Below are 16,737 nucleotides of genomic sequence, written 5' to 3' on the forward strand. Positions count from 1 at the left end.
CATTCATTTTGAAAAATAATGATTGCTTCACAATTTTTTAAAGAGTTGGGCAGAAGTGAACTTCTAGGCCGTTTAAGAGACTTAACAAATGTATGCAATTAACTTCCTACACAACATGTAGTAGCTCTGACTTAAAAATCAGAATTCTCAAGAAAAGGTGTGACATTAATTTTCTTAGAAAATAATTACTAAGTCAGGAGACCCTATCCAGTCAATTCACCAAGATGTGTCAATCAAGGGCATACTTGTCAAAGTTCTGATAGTCCAAGTTCTATCCTCCAATGGCAGGGCAGGCTTCTCCTCACAGCTGGTTTCCCATTGGCTCTGAGATGTGGGCGGGGCCACCCATTCCTGCTGCTGCCACTAGCTCCACCCCACCCCATGCAAATGAAATCAAAGCTCTGGTGAACCCACGTGATTGGTCACGTGGTACGACACACTCGCCCCACCCCCTCAAATGACGTCATCACCCTCTCAAACTCTCACGAGAGTTTGCACAGATGCTGGTGAGAGGCTGGCAGGCCAGTCCACTGTGGCAGGAGGGGTGTCAGGGGAGGAGGGAGCTTCAATACAGACCCCCATTCCCACTGCTGAGTCTCCAGTCCAGCTTAAGGCAGGGGCCCCTAGGGGCCTGTGGGGCAGTGCCCAGGGGTCCCATGCACACTCTATCTCCATTGGCTGGCTGCACCGGCATGCAAATGAGGGCGCGCGTCACTTCCGGAGGCCAATCGAGCGCCATTTTCTCTTTCTGGCCGAGCTGGGAGGAGGGGACGGGGTCGCGCGGGGTGGGCGCGCGCCGAGCCGGGGTCCCGCCGCGCGGGGCTGAGGCGGGCGGGCGCGGGGCCCCAGCGGGCGCGGCGAGAGCGGCGGGGGACGCGGCGGCGCTGCGGTCGCCCAGCGGTAGGTAACCCCGGCCCGCGCCGACGCCCCTGGCCCGGCCCGGCCCGCGAAGTCCCGGCGGCGGCCCCGCCCCATCCCGCCCACACCCCGCGGCCCGGGGCCGCCTCACGAATCCCGCGACGTTCTCCCGGCGCGGGGCTCGCCGCCAGAAGGGGGCCCGTCGTTTCTGCGCGTCACGTGGGGGCCGGGGGTGGGGAGGGGGCGGGGATGGGGGTTCGGGGGGCGGGGCGGGGGGACGGGACCGGGGTGAGAGGGGGACGCGGGGACTGGGCGGCGGCAGGGGAGGGCCGGGCGTGCGGAGGGCGGCGGGACGGCGACCCGGGGAGCTGCCCGGAGCGAGTGCGCACGCGGGCCGAGCGGATGCGAGCTCACCCGGCCTGCCCTGTGGCGGCTGTCTCTCAGGAGGAGAGAACAGCCGGTAGCGAAGCCCAGTTCCTTCACCCCTGAGCGTTTGGTGTGAATATTGACTCCATGCAGTTGTTGACATGAACGTTTTAACTTTTCATATGTCGTCGCTTACTGTGTTGACGTACAGTCTGTGTGCAGAATTTCTCCTCTCACTTGGCTTTGGAATGTCCAAACCTGTAGCCACCAGTTCACCCTGTACACAGTTGCAAAATGATAAGTAGTTAAATATTCAAAGTATTTTCTTTGAATTTGAATGGGAGGCTTGCCTGAATGCTCTTAAAACTCGTTTTAATTGAATGGAATGGGTAATGGCAGCCTCTTGAGACCTGAAGGACTCTTCTGTGTGGTGATTTACAATGCAGATGGGCAAGTGCCGGCCGACACCGGCGGGTACCCAGGTCTCGCCAGATAGGTGGGGCGGGGAGTCAAGGTTGTGGGGAGCGTCTTGGGGAGAGGACCGCGTGAAAAGTGCGGCTTGTGGGAAGTGCGTGTTCATCTTTGGAAGTCAAGTAATGCGTGCGTGACTTTTTTAGAGCTGAACGAACTTTGATATTCCGGTTGGAGATGCAGCTGTGTTGAGCCAGTGGTCTTTAGGCGTGGAAGTGACAGACCTGTGTGCAGGAAGGGAACTGGTGCTGGCCTGGAGGATGGACCGGAGTGGGGCAGAGACGCTCACTCGTCCGTCTGAGCAGTGGTGAGGACGTGAGAGCAGGATTTAGGGTTAGGAATTGAAGGTCGGTGACGGGAGGTGAAGGGGGAGTTGTTACAAGATTTTTAGCTGCAGAGATCTGGGACACCTTTTAAACTTGAACCCAGGTTTGCGTTATGCTTTTGGTGAATTTGTGGTTGAAGTCCCTTTGAGGGGTCACGCCCCAGCTTTCTGCCGTGGCTGCCACTCTGGATGTCACACACCTGTTAGGGCAGTGTGTTACAAGTGGGGAGACTGACTGAAAGGTGATGACTCGCTGAAGACCACAAGTCTGAGAAGGGGTCTTCCTGTGTTTGAACCCAGACCTTTGAATCTTGCTTTCATGCATTGTACAAATACTATGTGGTTTTTTTTTTTTTTTAATTAATTAATTTATTTATTTATGTCTGCGTTGGGTCTTCGTTGCTGCTCCCGGGCTTTTCTCTAGTTGCGGCGAGCGGGGGCTTCTCTTCCTTGCCGTGCGTGGGCTTCTTGCAGTGGCTTCTCTTGTTGCGGAGCACGGGCTCTAGGCGTGCGGGCTTCAGTAGTTGTGGCTCCCGGGCTTCAGTAGTTGTGGCGCACAGGCTTAGTTGCTCTGTGGCATGTGGGATCTTCCTGGACCAGGGCTCGAACCCGTGTCCCCTGCATTGGCAGGCGGATTCTTATCCACTGCGCCCCTAGGGAAATCCCTGAATATTATGTGCTTTTAAAGTTACTTAAAAACAAAAAACCAACAAACCTGTATTCCAATAGTTGGGACATTTCATTTAGATTTTTTGGAGTTAGATAATGGCAAACTCACAGTCTTATGTTCTAAGTGCTTTTCTTGTATTAAACTGTTCTTTCTCAGAAGTACCTCTCAGAGTAGGTTGTGCAGTCCCTGTTTCACAGAAGGAACTGAGGCCCCAGGATTAAGTGACTTGTCAAAGATCACACAGCTAGTCAACTGTGGAGCTGATTTGAACTCAGGCAGTGCAGCTCCAGAATCCTTTGCTTGTGAGATGATTGTGTGGGGTTGCTTCTGAAGTAAAAATCATTTTAGAACTTAGAGTTCACAGGAACTCAAAAGAAAGTTCTGTGGTTTTAAAAAGTATTATTTATTACCTGAATGATCTTCTTTTTTGTAGTGTATGTTTTCAATAGTGGAATATTCTTAAATAATCATGATACTAAAAAGCAACAAAAGAAACCCTTTTAGTGCCTCTTTGGGAAGTAATATTTTCTTGTGCACATCAGTACAATTTTTGGTAGTTCCGTGTCTACCACACACTGTGAAATTAAAGGTAATTTACTGTGAACAGAGGTTGATAGATTAGTGCAGCTGCATTAGCCTGCTGTTTCCTAATGGTGAAGATACAGATTTAACTGAGTACTAAGAATATGTAGAGAACAGCATCAATAAAGGATCTATAGATATGGAAGCATTGAACAACTTCTTTCCTAGTTAATTAGTCCACTAACTCCTCTGTATGGAACCTTGCATCTCTTAGAATGGAGAAATAATGGTAAAAGTCAGCTTCTGTTCCCCAGAGTGATTGGCAACAGTAGACCAAGGATTTTGAAAGAATTGTTTTAAGGTTATGAAACTTCTGTGATTTACCTTTGTTTTATTTTTTATTATCTTTACTTGGTTTCCCTAAAACAGCAAACTGCTGAAAAGGGGAAACTTTTTTCTTTTTAATTAAGAATGGATCTGTGTACTTGTTTTGGGAGGGGGCGGGCAACCACAATAGCAATGATGAGGGAATGGGGGCACTTACAGTTGAGAATAAAAAGCTCCTATTCTATGGGAACATATGTATATGTATAACTGATTCACTTTGTTGTAAAGGAGAAACTAACACGCTATTGTAAAACAGTTATACTCCAATAAAGATGTTAAAAAAAAAAAAAAAAAAGCTCCTATTCTCCAAATTCAAGAAGACAGACTTCCTTGGCCCTCCTCCCAAGCCTTGAACAAGTAACTGCAGAGCCCTTTAAAACTTGCCCAGTCACTGGAAGCCTCTTTTCAGTGCCTTCCTCCTGAGGGTCGGCCTGTCAGTAGCAGCCTTGGGAACCATCCTGTGAAAATCGGCCAATCCCTAAACTGCGTCTGAGAGTGTACCAATCCCTGTACTCCTTGCTTCTCAAAACTGTGATCAGATCAGCACTTGCTATGTAAGGCCAGATTTCTTTGCAAGCAATAAATTTAGCTTTTTTGTTTCGGATATATGTGGATGGTGGTCTTAACCTTGGACATTCCTGTTTACCAGCTTTGGGGAAAGAAGAACCCCAGAGGGTATAGAGGATAGTGGGACTTTCAGGAGGAAATAACGGCAAGTCTGATAGAGTGAGTGGAAAGCATGAAGAAGCATTTTTGTTGAGGCTTGCTCTGGCCAAGGAAGCCAGTCTGGGCTTGAAACTGACTTGTGCTTAATATTTAGGAATGCCACCACGAGGTTCTTGACAGCTCCTCTGTTAAATTATGCTTTTGAAGGCTAGAACCCAATTCAGTGAATTTTATTGTTAATAATTTTATTATTTTTAACTTTACTTCCTATGATTTTTCTATCTCCCAGTTCTAAAATGCTAAATGATCCTTCAAGCTCACTTTCTACTGAGCCTGAGATACACTTTTCACATAGATAACTTGTCTGAAAAACGTGTCCATTCCAAATCAGCTTCTCAAATACTTCGTTTCTTTATTACCCACGAAAAGGTCCTCCCACTGTTAACCCTCCCTGCCCCGCTCAACTCTCGTTTTATTCCAGTCCACCTTTTTGGTTTTACTTACCTTTTGCCCAGTATATTCAGACTTTTACTACCTTACCTCAGTCATTTTCTGATGCTGATCTATTCACTTGGAATATCTTGGACTCCAACTCACCAACCCTCCGTAGCCTTTCCATTTTGAACCTCGGTGATAGGCCCAGATGTGCAAAGAAAACATGATTCCTGCCCTGAAGAAGTTCAGTCCAATAGGGAAAATAGGTATAGAAGTAGATAATTACAACGTAGTGAGGTGAGTGCAATGAAATAAGTATAAACTGGCCACTCTGGGAATTCTTCGGAGGGGCACCAAGCTTATCCTTGAAGGAGGAGGGGTTATAAGAGGGTATAGAAGTGGAATTGCGGACTTAACAGAAATTGTTATTTAAAATCTTGGGAGATACTGCCAGTTATCCTCTAAACATGTAGAAATTACAGTTTTTCTACTTATCCTCACTAGCAGTGGATATTATCAATCTTTTTTTTTTTTTTTTTTTTTTTTTTTTTGCGGTACGCGGGCCTCTCACTGTTGTGGCCTCTCCCGTTGCGGAGCACAGGCTCCGGACGCGCCGGACGCGCAGGCTCAGCGGCCATGGCTCACGGGCTCAGCCGCTCCGCGGCATGTGGGATCTTCCTGGAGCGGGACACGAATCCGTGTCCCCTGCATCGACAGGCGGACTCTCAACCACTGCGCCACCAGGGAAGCCCAGATATTTAAGTTACTGTTTTGCTAATAAAAAATTGGCATTCATTTTTTTTTACCTGGCATTTCTTTAACTCAAGTTTAACTGATTTTGTTTTATAGCTTGCACATTGAAACCTTTTTTGAAATAGTTTCAGATTTATAGAAAGTTGCAAGTACAGTACAAAGAACTTCTTCCCCTGAATCATTTGAAACTAAGTTGACAAAAATGATGCCACATTACCCACAATATTGTCTGTTTCCTACAATAAGAACATTCTCATATATATCCAGAACACAACCATCAAAACCAGGAGATCAATTTATTACCATCTAATCCTCAGACTCCATTGAAGTTTTGCCAGTTGTTCCAATGACATCATTTATCGTAAAGAATCTAGTTAGAATTGCGCATCGTATATAGTTACCTTTAGTCTCTCTCAATCTGGACCAGTTCTTAGTTTTTCCTTCCATGATCTTTTTCTAAGTGTATAATTAGTTGATTTTTCGTAAATTTATAGAGTTGTGCAGTCAACAACACAATCTAATATTAGAACATTTCCAGCACTCCCCAAAAACCTATCCATGTGCGGTTACTACCCGTTCCCACCCGCAGCTGACTGCTAATCTACCTTCTATCTCTGTAGATTTGTCTTTTATGAACATTTCATGTAAATGGAATCAGGCAGTATGAGGACTTTTGCGTCTGGCTTCTTTCACTTAGCATCATGTTTTTGAGATTCATTCATGTTGTAGCGTGCATCAGTACCGAGTTACTTTTATTGCCAGATAGTATTTTGTGGTATGGGTATGCCATATTTTGTTCATCCATTCACCATTTGGTGGACACTTGGGTTGTTTCCACATTTTGGCTATTATGAATAGTGCTCCCTTGTATCATCTGGACACTTTTGAAGATTGCAGGTTAGGTATTTTGTACAGTGTCTCTTAACTGAATGTCTGCCAGACTTCTGTGAATTACACTTTCCCCTTTGGTAATTAACGAGTATTTTGTGGGGAGATGCTTGGAAACCATATAAAATATCCCATTCCTCACTAAACTTTCAATTTATTAAATTGTTTATGTTATCATGGACTTAAGTTTATATTCTAGTGGGTTATATTTTGGTTACTATTTCTGAATACCAAACCACCCCAAAACTTTGTAGAATGAAACATTTTATTTAAAAAACTCAGGAATTCTTTGGGTCAGGAGTTCAGGTGGGAGCAGGGAAGGTGGCTTGTTTATATTCCACAGTGTTTGGGGCCTCATCTGGAAAGACTCAAAGGCTCGGGGTGACTGGACAGCTGCAGGCTCTAGAGCATCCTCACTCTTGTGTCTGCTGGTTGATGTGGAACCTCTCCATGTGGGCTAGTTGAACTTCTTACAATAAGGAGTCTAGATTCCAAGAGTAATGGTACCCAGAGGGCAGGCAAAAGCATGTGACATTTTTATGGTCTACCTTTGGAATTCACATGGCATTCCTTCTGCCATACTTCATTGGTTGAGGTTGCCACAAAGTTCTGCCCAGGTTCAAAGGGTGGGAGCATAGATGCCCCTACTTTTGGGGAGGAGTGTCAAGGACATATTTTAAGGAAAGCATGTGGGATGGGAGATACTGTTACACTATCTTCGGAAAATTCAGTGCCACAGGTTAATCTGTTATTGTCATTACTTATTTGGTACCCACATTGTCCCATATTTGGCTTGTGGGAACTTCTTCAAGCTGAATTCTTTTGAGTCCTTTTGCATGTCTCACCATTCTTTGAGCAACTTCATTATTTTCTGGCATAAGACATTCTAGGCTCATCTTGTCTTTTATGTGCTCCAGCCCTAGAATCAGCCGTTTTTTTCCAAGGAGCCCTGTTTTCTTTTAATGGAAAGTGGTATTTAGAAAGTAAGATTTGAGGGAATTCCCAGGTGGCACGGTGGTTAAGAATCTGCCTGCCAATGCAGGCGACATGGGTTCGAGCCCTGGTCTGGGAAGATCCCACATGCTGTGGAGCAAGTAAGCCCATGAGCCACAACTACTGAGCCTGCGCTCTAGAGCCCATGAGCCACAGCAACTGAGCCTGTGTGCCACAACTACTGAGCCCATGCCCTGCAACAGGAGAAGCCGCCGCAATGAGAAGCCCCCGTACCGCAGTGAAGACTAGCCCCCTCTGTCCGCAACTAGAGAAAGCCTGTGCACAGCAACAAAGACGCCACACAGCCAAAAACAAGTAAATAAATAAATAAATTTTTTTTAAAAAAGAAAAGATTTGGGCCCAAGGAGTGCTCACTGCTACTGGGGTGTGTAACTGCTTCCAGGCTCTCACAGTGGACAGAGCTATACAATGTACACAGACACATTAACAAACGTATTTATTTTTTAATCTATGTATGTGTTAAAAATAATGAGGTCACAGCTATAGCTCTTATCATGATCAAGTACCACAGGATTTATTTTAATTTTATGCTTTTTCAGGTATTTTAAAAACAGCTTTATGGAGATGTAATTTACATACCATACACTTCACCTTTTTTTAAAAAAAATATTTATTTATTTATTTGGCTCTGCCAGGTCTTAGTTGCAGCACGTGGGATCTTTAGTTGTGGCATGCAGGATCTAGTTCCCTGACCAGGGATCGAACCCGGGCTCCCGGCATTGGGAGTGCGAAGTCTTAACCGCTGGACCACCAGGGAAGTCCCCAGTTCACCTATTTAAAGTGTACTTACTAAGTGGCTTTTAGTAGGTTCACAGAGTTGTGCATACATCACCACAGTTGATTTTAGAATATTGTCATTATTCCAAAAGGAAACCCTGTTCCCCTTAGCCATCAGCTTCCAGTCCACCTCAACCTTAAGCAACCAGTATTCTCCTTTCTGTCTCTGTAGATTTGTCTGTTCTGGATACTTCCTATACATTGAATCATATAATACGTGGTCCTTGGTGTCTGGCTCCTTTCACTTAGCATAATGTTCCCTCACACAGGATCTTCGTTGAGGCATGTGGGATCTTTCGTTGAGACACGAGGGCTTCTCTCTAGTTGTGGCTCATGGGCTCAGTAGTTGTGGCCCACGGGCTTAGTTGCTCCGCGGCTGGTGGGATCTTCCCAGACCAGGGCTCGAACCCGTGTCCCCTGCATTGGCAGGCAGATTGTTGACCACTGCGCCACCAGGGAGGTCCCCTTTGCCCATTTTTAAGTTGGGTTATTTATTTGCCTTTTAATTATTGTTATAAGAGTTCTTTATGTATTCTGGATATAAGTTTCTTATCAGAAATAAGATTTACAAATATTTTCTCCCATTTTGTGGATTCTCTTTTCGCTTTTTTGATGGTTTCCTTCAAAGCAGGTAGGTCTTTAATTTTGATGAAGCCCATCTTATCTATTTTTTCTTTTGTTGCTAGTGCTTTTTGGTGTCATATCTAAGAATCCATTGCCAAATCCAAGGTCACAAAGATTTATGCCTGTGTTTTCTTCTGAGAGTTTTAAAATTTCACCTTGTGCATGGAGGTGTATGATCCATTTTGAGTTAATTTTTGTGTATGGTATAAGGAAAGAGTCCAACTTCATTCTTTTGTACGTGGAAATCTAATTGTCCCAGAATAAAAATTACTCTGCTTTACCAGCCCGGTTTTAAAAAATTTTATGTGTGTGTGTGTATGTGTATATGCACTTATTACAGTTTTGTTTTCTTCCCTTTTAAGGAAAATTTCAAAAATGTTTCAAATTCCCGTGGAGAATCTTGACAACATCAGGAAGGTACGGAAAAAAGTGAAAAGCATTCTTGTGGATATTGGGCTTGACAGCTGCAAGGAGTTGCTGAAGGTAAGAAGACATAAGTAACAGATTAAGAGAAGACAGTAATATTGGAGATACTGGGGGTGGTGAGATTTGAACTGGGAGGTTTTGGAGAATGGGTAAGATGCCTTAAGTTGGAAATTGCCGACTCTTGAAATGAGGCATGGGAATAGCATTCGTTTTTTATTCATGTCGTTGACTTAAAGTGGGCTACTTTAGGTTCTTCCAGTTTTTAACGTTACTTTTAGGAGGAACTGTTTATTGTCATTAGTTGCAACATATTTTTGTTTTTGATCTTTGAGGGGAATGTCTTGAATTATATAAATTATCTTAGCAGAAGAAAACTAGCTCAATCTTCCAATATTGTTAGAGTGATTGTCAAATGGGGATGCATAATTGTATGATAGGGTTGTTTGTTTTCTTTTGTTTTTTTCTGATTTGTGAATTTAATACATGCAGTCTTACAAAAGTTTAAAAATTAAGGTCACAGTCACATACTTTATTGATAAATTATGTTCTCATATAATTTTATTTTTTTCTTATAACTTGAGAACGTATGGCCGGCATAAAGAAATAAAAATTGTTAAATAAAGCTTGCCTTGTAGCTTTATAGCCACTTATAATTCTATGCATGTTTAATTCATAGCTATTGAAATAGGGACTGTGTCTGCTTTGAATTTTTCAGACTTGTGAAGAATTCAATTCAAGGTGTTATTGGCCTGGGAAGAGTTCAGTTTCTTAATTTTCAAATCTCCGACTTTGAACCAGATTGACTTTTATTTATAAAAAGGTGTTCAGGTGTTCTGATGCTGAAAGACAAATACTTACCAGGATTCTCATTAATGGTCATAATTGATGTTTGCTCTAAAGTAAAATTTCTGAAAGAAAGACCTCAAATAGTTGTCTTCAAACATTACCACCCGAGAGAGATCTTCCCCCTAAAATGCTGCCCTTTTCACTTTGTTATCTTACCTGCTCTGTTTTTCTTCAGAGCTCCTGCAATACCTGATGTTATTTGTTTATCTGTATCCCTCACTTGAATGTAAGAAGGCATGGACCACATTGTTTTGTTATCTATCCACTCTATTACCTGTACATGCTTAACATATATATATATTTTTTAACAAATATTTTTCAGATGAATGAATGAAAGTAAAACCCAAGTAGAGAAGTACTTTTAATAACAGACTGTGCCTGAAAGTTTATTTGGAAATAAAAGGTTGGGAGAGATACTGAATTAGAAGCTCTTAGACAGTGTAGTTCAAGAACAGTCTTAAAGTGAGCGCACTGTCAGTGTTCTTGCAGCTCTGTCTGTAAGTCATATTTTATGCATGAGGAAGAAAGCAGGATAATTTTTTGGAGACAGGTTTGAGAAGGTAGATAGTGGACACATAGTCCATTAATAATAGATAAGTATGTGAGTTTAAGTAATATTTGCAGAGAATATAAAAATAACAAGCTAAGAGCACAATATGTATAGACTGAGGAAATTTCAAATGATAATGTATGAGAAAATTTTTGGAATGGTGCCTGGCACATGGTAGATGCTCAAAAAATGTACCCTGAAGGTATAGCAGTGCCTTCAGTAACAGACTGAAACTCTTTTTGGAATATTTGGGGGATAAAGGCATGACTTTCATTTTAGTCCTGGCTAGTAGCTAATGGTGTGACCTTGGGCAAATCTGTTACTCTTTGGGCCTCAGGGTCCTCATTCTAAGAAATGAAGAGAATTAGTCAGGATACTTACCCTTGAAGGGGGTTGACAGTCTAGCAGGAGCTAAGACAAACTTGAAACAATCATAGTGAGAAACAGATCACTTTTAGCTGAGGAGGCTAGAACAGCCTTTATGGAGGAGATGAGATTTGAACTGTTTTTTGTTTGTTTTTCTTTGTGTATTTATTTATTTATTTTTGGCCGTGCCACACGGCATGAGGGATATCAGTTCCCCAGCCAGGGATAGAACCCGTGCCCCCTGCAATAGAAGCACGGAGTCTTAACCACTGGACCGCCAGGGAAGTGCCTGTGTTTTTAGAGGTAGGGTAGGATTCTCCAGTGGAATTAGAAGGAGTATTTCAGGAACATGGAATTTAGAATCACAACCCAGTTGATTAACCCCCATCAAACTAGGCTAAGTGAATTCAGTTTTTTAAAAAACTGTTCTATTTGGAAATAATAATTCAAACTTACAGAATAGTTACAAGAATAAAAATGGTACAGGGAACACTCATTACCCTTTACCCAGACTTACCAGTTGTTAACATTTTCTCCCATTTGCTTTAATATTTGCACACTCTTGCTTATGCTGTGTGTGTGTAGTATTTTTCCCTGAGCCAATGAAGTAGGTTGCTTATCTCATGACCCTTATTACCTAAATACTTAAAGTGTGTGTTTTCTAAGAATAAGATTAGTCTCTTATATTGCCACAGGATGGTTATGAACTTAGGTAAATTTAACATTGATATGACATTTTTGTCTAATAATTTATAGCATTTTTCCCCCTGTCAGTGGTGGACCCAGTCTAGGGTCATGTATTGCCTTTGGTTGTCATCTCTCTTTAGTCTCCTTTAATGTGAATTTACTTTTTAAATGGAATTTTGTTACAGAATTAGTTTTATTTTTAGGTAAAATGCCAGTAACAACTAAAATTTTTCATCCTGGAGTCGTTTGTTTTTGACATGGCGTAAAATTGGACATTCCTCACTAACTTGCTTCATCAGTCAGCCTAAGAATTTTTACTGATCTGAATTTGTTCAGGACTGTTTACTTTTTCTTTCCAAGACTATAGTGACACAGAAACGTACATACTTCACAAGAGAAAAGTAAGAGATTTGAATGGCGTACCAGAATTGTTAGTTAATTAACTATTGGGTTAAATTTTACTAATTCTTTTGGGGGAAAATTTTTGTTTTATTAATTTGTAGTTGGTCCTATATTTTGCAAAATTTTTGAAAATTCAAGCAATGTAGAAGTTCATTATAGAAAAATTAGAAAATATATACAGAAACTTAGAGGAAAGAAATGACTCACTTGTAAACCGTTACCCCAGAATCTCCATGGTAAACACTGTTATATCTTTCCAGATTTTTAGAAACAGGACATGATCTAACTATATAAAATACTGTACTAGTAGCTTTGTTTTTACTTTTCACTGAATCTCGTATGAAGAACTTCTTTCCATGTCAAATGCATTTATTCTTAATCCATTGTATTATTTAGAGTCTCTTGGTCTCAAGCAATGAAAACCAATATGACCAAGTTAAGCAAGAGGGAATTTATCTGAAGTCTGTGGGCGCTTACAGAGAGTCAGCCCTGGGAACACCTGTCCATGTGGTCCTTACCGTTTCCTTAGCCAGCATTTCAGATTTCATAGTGAGAAATCACTCTGCCTTCTCTGATTTCCAAGGTGTATATGACTCCACTTATCCTAAGAGTTAGGCCCTCAAATCGTAGGCTGTACAGTTCTTGTCAAAAGCCTGGCTGAGAAAAGTGAATCTTAGGGGAAATAGGCTCTTCCAAGAACCTTATCTCCTTTTCTAAAAATAGATCTAAACCCTGCTACTCCTTAGAGTATCTTGAGGAGTTTCTTAAAAAGTTAACATTTGGGGGCTTCCCTGGTGGCCCAGTGGTTAAGAATCCGCCTGCCAAGGCAGGGGACATGGGTTCGAGCCTTGGTCCAGGAAGATCCCACATGCCGCGGAGCAACTAAGCCCGTGCGCCACAACTACTGACCCTGTGCTCTTGAGCCCGCGAGCCACAACTGCTGAGCCCTCGTGCCACAACTACTGAAGCCTGCGTGCCTAGACCCCATGCTCCACAACAAGAGAAGCCACCGCAACGAGAAGCCTGCCCACCACAACAAAGAGTAGCCCCTGCTCACTGCAACTAGAGAAAGCCCACGTTCAGCAATGAAGACCCAATGCAGCCAAAAATAAATAAATAACATAAAAATGAAAAAAATAAAATAAATTAGATCAAGATATTTTTTAAAAAGTTAACATTTGATCAGTTAAATTAAAGGCTAGCTACATAATTTTGAGGGCACTGTGCAAAATGAAAATGCGGGGCCATGGACAGGCCCCACAGGCGCACTGTCCCAACCCACAGCAGATGGGTGACTCCCAAGAGATTGCACCTTCTGTGGCAGGATGCTTCTGTTACTTGGATCCAGGGTGGGCTCAAGGCCCCAAGTTATCTGCCAAACACCTTGGTGCTGCCAGTCCAGGGCTGGGCTGGTGACCACCTTCCTCCTCCTTTCCCCGAGTCTGTGCCTGGCTCCCATCAGGGCGACTGGGGAGTATGGACCTCTTGACAACTTGGTTATTGCCCCAGGTGGTGGACAAGAGTCTAGGAGTGGTTGCAGGGTGAGGGGAGTTTGGAGGGGTGTGGAGACTGAGAGCAGGGACAGAATCTGTCCCAGGACAGTGGAGGTAGGACCATGCGTGAGTTGACGCTTCAGGCCCCTGACACATGCTCCATGGTCCTATCAGACTTCACTTTATAAAACAAATTCAAAGATGAAATTATTAACACTTTCAAAATGCTGACAACAGGGATTACACCCCAGCATTGGCCTGTCTGAGCAAAGGGCTGTGTGCAACTGCATCGGTCGTTTCGAAAACTCCCTGTTCTTTATTTTTTTAATTTAGTTTAAAAAAAATTTAGTTATTTAACCTCATGTTGAAAATACTATTTCAGTATGTAATCAGTATAAAATAAGTAATGAAATATTTTAACCTCTTTTTTCTCAAATCTTCCAAGTGTATTTATAGAATTTTTTTATTATGGTAAGATATATATAACATAAAATTTGCCATTTTAGCCTTTTTTTTTGGGCCACACTGCACGGCTTGTGGGATGTTAGTTCCCTGACCAGGGATTGAACCTGGGCCCCGGCAGTGAAAGCTCCTAGTCCTAACCACTGGACCACCAAGGAATTCCACATTTTAGCTATTTTTAAGTGTACAGTTCAGTAGCATTAATTATATTCACACTGTTTTGCAACTAGATTTTCATCATCTCAAAGAGAAACTCAGTAACCTTTAAGTGGTAACTCCCCATGCCCCACCCCAGCCTCTGATAACCTCTAATCTACTTTATGTCTCTATAGATTTGCCTAGTAAAAATATTTCATGTGAGTGGAATCATGCAGTATTGGTCCTTTTGAGACTGGCTTATTTCACTAGCTTAATGTTTTCAAAGTTCATCTCTGTGTGGCATGTGTCAAAATCTTAACTCCTTTTTGTGGCTAAGTAATATTCCATTATGTAAACATATACCACATTTTATCAGTTCATCTGTTGATAGACACTTAGGTTGATTCCATCTTTTGGCAGTTGTGAATAGTGCTGTGGTGAACTTTGGCTCACAGGTATCTGTTTGAGTCCCTGTTTTCAGTTTTAGGATATATACCTCAGAGAATTGCTGGGTTATGTAATAATTGTTTAGCTTTTTGAGGAACTACCTAACTGCTTCCACAGTGGCTGCACCTTTTTCAGTTCCCACCAGCCATGCATGAGGGGTCCAGTTTACCCACAGCCTTGCTAACATTTGTTCTCTCTTTCGGTCTCTCCCTCTTTCTCTCCCTCCCTCGCCATTGTGGCCACTACTGATGTTGAGCATCTTTTCATGTGCTTATTGTACTTTTGTGTATCTTTGGAGATTTGTATTCAACTCTTTTGCCCATTTTTAAATTGGATTGTTTGTCTTTTTGTTGTTGAGTTGTAGTTTTTTTATGTATTCTGGATATTAAACCGTTATTAGATATGTTTTGTAGATATTTTCTCCCATTCTTTTTACTTTCTTGATAATATCTTGATGCACAAAGTTTTAAATTTTGATGAGGTCCAATTTATTTTTGTGTTTGCAATGCCTTCTATGTAGTATCTAAGAATCCATTGCCAAATTCAAGTCAAGAAGATTTTCTCCTTTGTTTTTTTCTAAGAGTTTTATGGTTGTAGTTCTTTTTGTTTAGGTGTTGATCTGTTTTGAATTAATTTTGTATATGGTGTGATTTAGGGGTCTAACTTTATTCTTTTGCATGTGGAAATCCAGTTGTCCCAGTGCCATTTGTTTGACTAATTTTTCCCACATTGAATGGACTTGGCAGCCTTGTAGAAAATGATTTGGCCATAGATGCATGGATTTATTTCTGAACTCTCAATTCTAGTCCATTAATTTATATGTCTCTCCTTATGTTAGTATTACACTGTTTTGATTACCGTAGTTTTGTGATAAGTTTCTTTTTTTAAAAAATATTTTCCTAACTTTTTTTTTTTTAAGGGAAATTTTATTTATTTATTTATTTTTGGCTGTGTTGGGTCTTCGTTTCTGTGCAAGGGCTTTCTCTAGTTGTGGCAAGTGGGGGCCACTCTTCATCGCGGTGAGCGGTCCTCTCACTATCACGGCCTCTCCTGTTGTGGAGCACAGGCTCCAGACGCGCAGGCTCAGCAGTTGTGGCTCACGGGCCCGGTTGCTCCGCAGCACATGGGATCTTCCCAGACCAGGGCTCGAACCCGTGCATTAGCAGGCAGATTCTCAACCACTGCGCCACCAGGGAAGCCCTGTGATAAGTTTTGAAATTGGGAAGTGTGAGCTCTCCAACTTTGTTCTTTTTTTTAACATCTTTATTGGAGTATAATTGCTTTACAATGGTGTATTAGTTTCTGCTGTATAACAAAGTGAATCAGCTATACATACACATATATCCCCATTTCTCCTCCCTTTTGCCTCTCCCTCCCACCCTCCCTATCCCACCCCTCTATAATTGCTTCACAATACTGTGTTAGTTTCTGTTGTACACCGAAGTGAATCAGCCATGTGCATACACATGTTCCCATATCCCCTCCCTCTTGAGCCTCCCTCCCAGACTCCCTATCCCACCCCTCTAGGTCATTGCAAAGCCCCAAGCTGATCTCCGTGTGCTATGCGGCTGCTTCCCATTAGCTGTTTTACATTTGGTAGTGTATATATGTCCATGCCACTCTCTCCCTTTGTCCCAGCTTACCCTTCTCCCTGCCGTGTCCTCAAGTCCATTCTCTACATCTGCATCTTTATTCCCGTCCTGCCACAAGGTCTTCAGAATCTTTTTATTTTATTTTTTTTAAGATTCCATATATATGTGTTAGTGTACGGTATTTGTTTTTCTCTTCTGACTTACTTCACTCTGTATGACAGACTCTTGGTCCATCCACTTCACTACAAATAACTCAATTTCGTTTCTTTTTATGGCAGAGTAATATTCCATTATATATATGTGCCACATCTTCTTTATCCATTCATTCTGACCTGTGTGAGGTGATACCTCATTGTAGTTTTGATTTGCATTTCTCTAATGATTAAGTGATGTTGAGCATCCTTTCATGTGTTTGTTGGCAATCTGTATATCTTCTTGGGGAAATGTCTGTTTAGGTCTTCTGCCCATTTTGGGATTGGGTTGTTTGTTTTGTTGATATTGATGTGCATGAGTTGCTTGTATATTTTGGAGATTAATCCTTTGTCAGTTGCTTCGTTGGCAAATATTTTCTC

General features: G+C 42.2%; 1 protein-coding gene across 8 annotated transcripts in view; it reads left to right on the plus strand.

The window, feature by feature from the left end:
* The first annotated feature begins 832 nt into the window (after nt 1-832).
* Nucleotides 833-16,737, plus strand: part of ADNP2 (ADNP homeobox 2) — a 42,347-nt gene continuing 26,442 nt past the window's right edge. For 7 of the 8 annotated variants that reach the window (XM_055080312.1, XM_055080313.1, XM_055080314.1 and 4 more), the window contains exon 1: nt 9,119-9,239. In XM_055080312.1, the coding sequence (XP_054936287.1) occupies nt 9,132-9,239 (108 nt within the window). In that variant the 5' untranslated portion in view covers nt 9,119-9,131. Of the gene's footprint in view, nt 901-9,118; nt 9,240-16,737 lie in introns of those variants that run through there. The other variant, XM_055080318.1, reaches the window with a different exon arrangement.

Source organism: Physeter macrocephalus, chromosome 19 (assembly GCF_002837175.3).
Source record: "Physeter macrocephalus isolate SW-GA chromosome 19, ASM283717v5, whole genome shotgun sequence".
NCBI classification, from domain to species: domain Eukaryota; kingdom Metazoa; phylum Chordata; class Mammalia; order Artiodactyla; family Physeteridae; genus Physeter; species Physeter macrocephalus.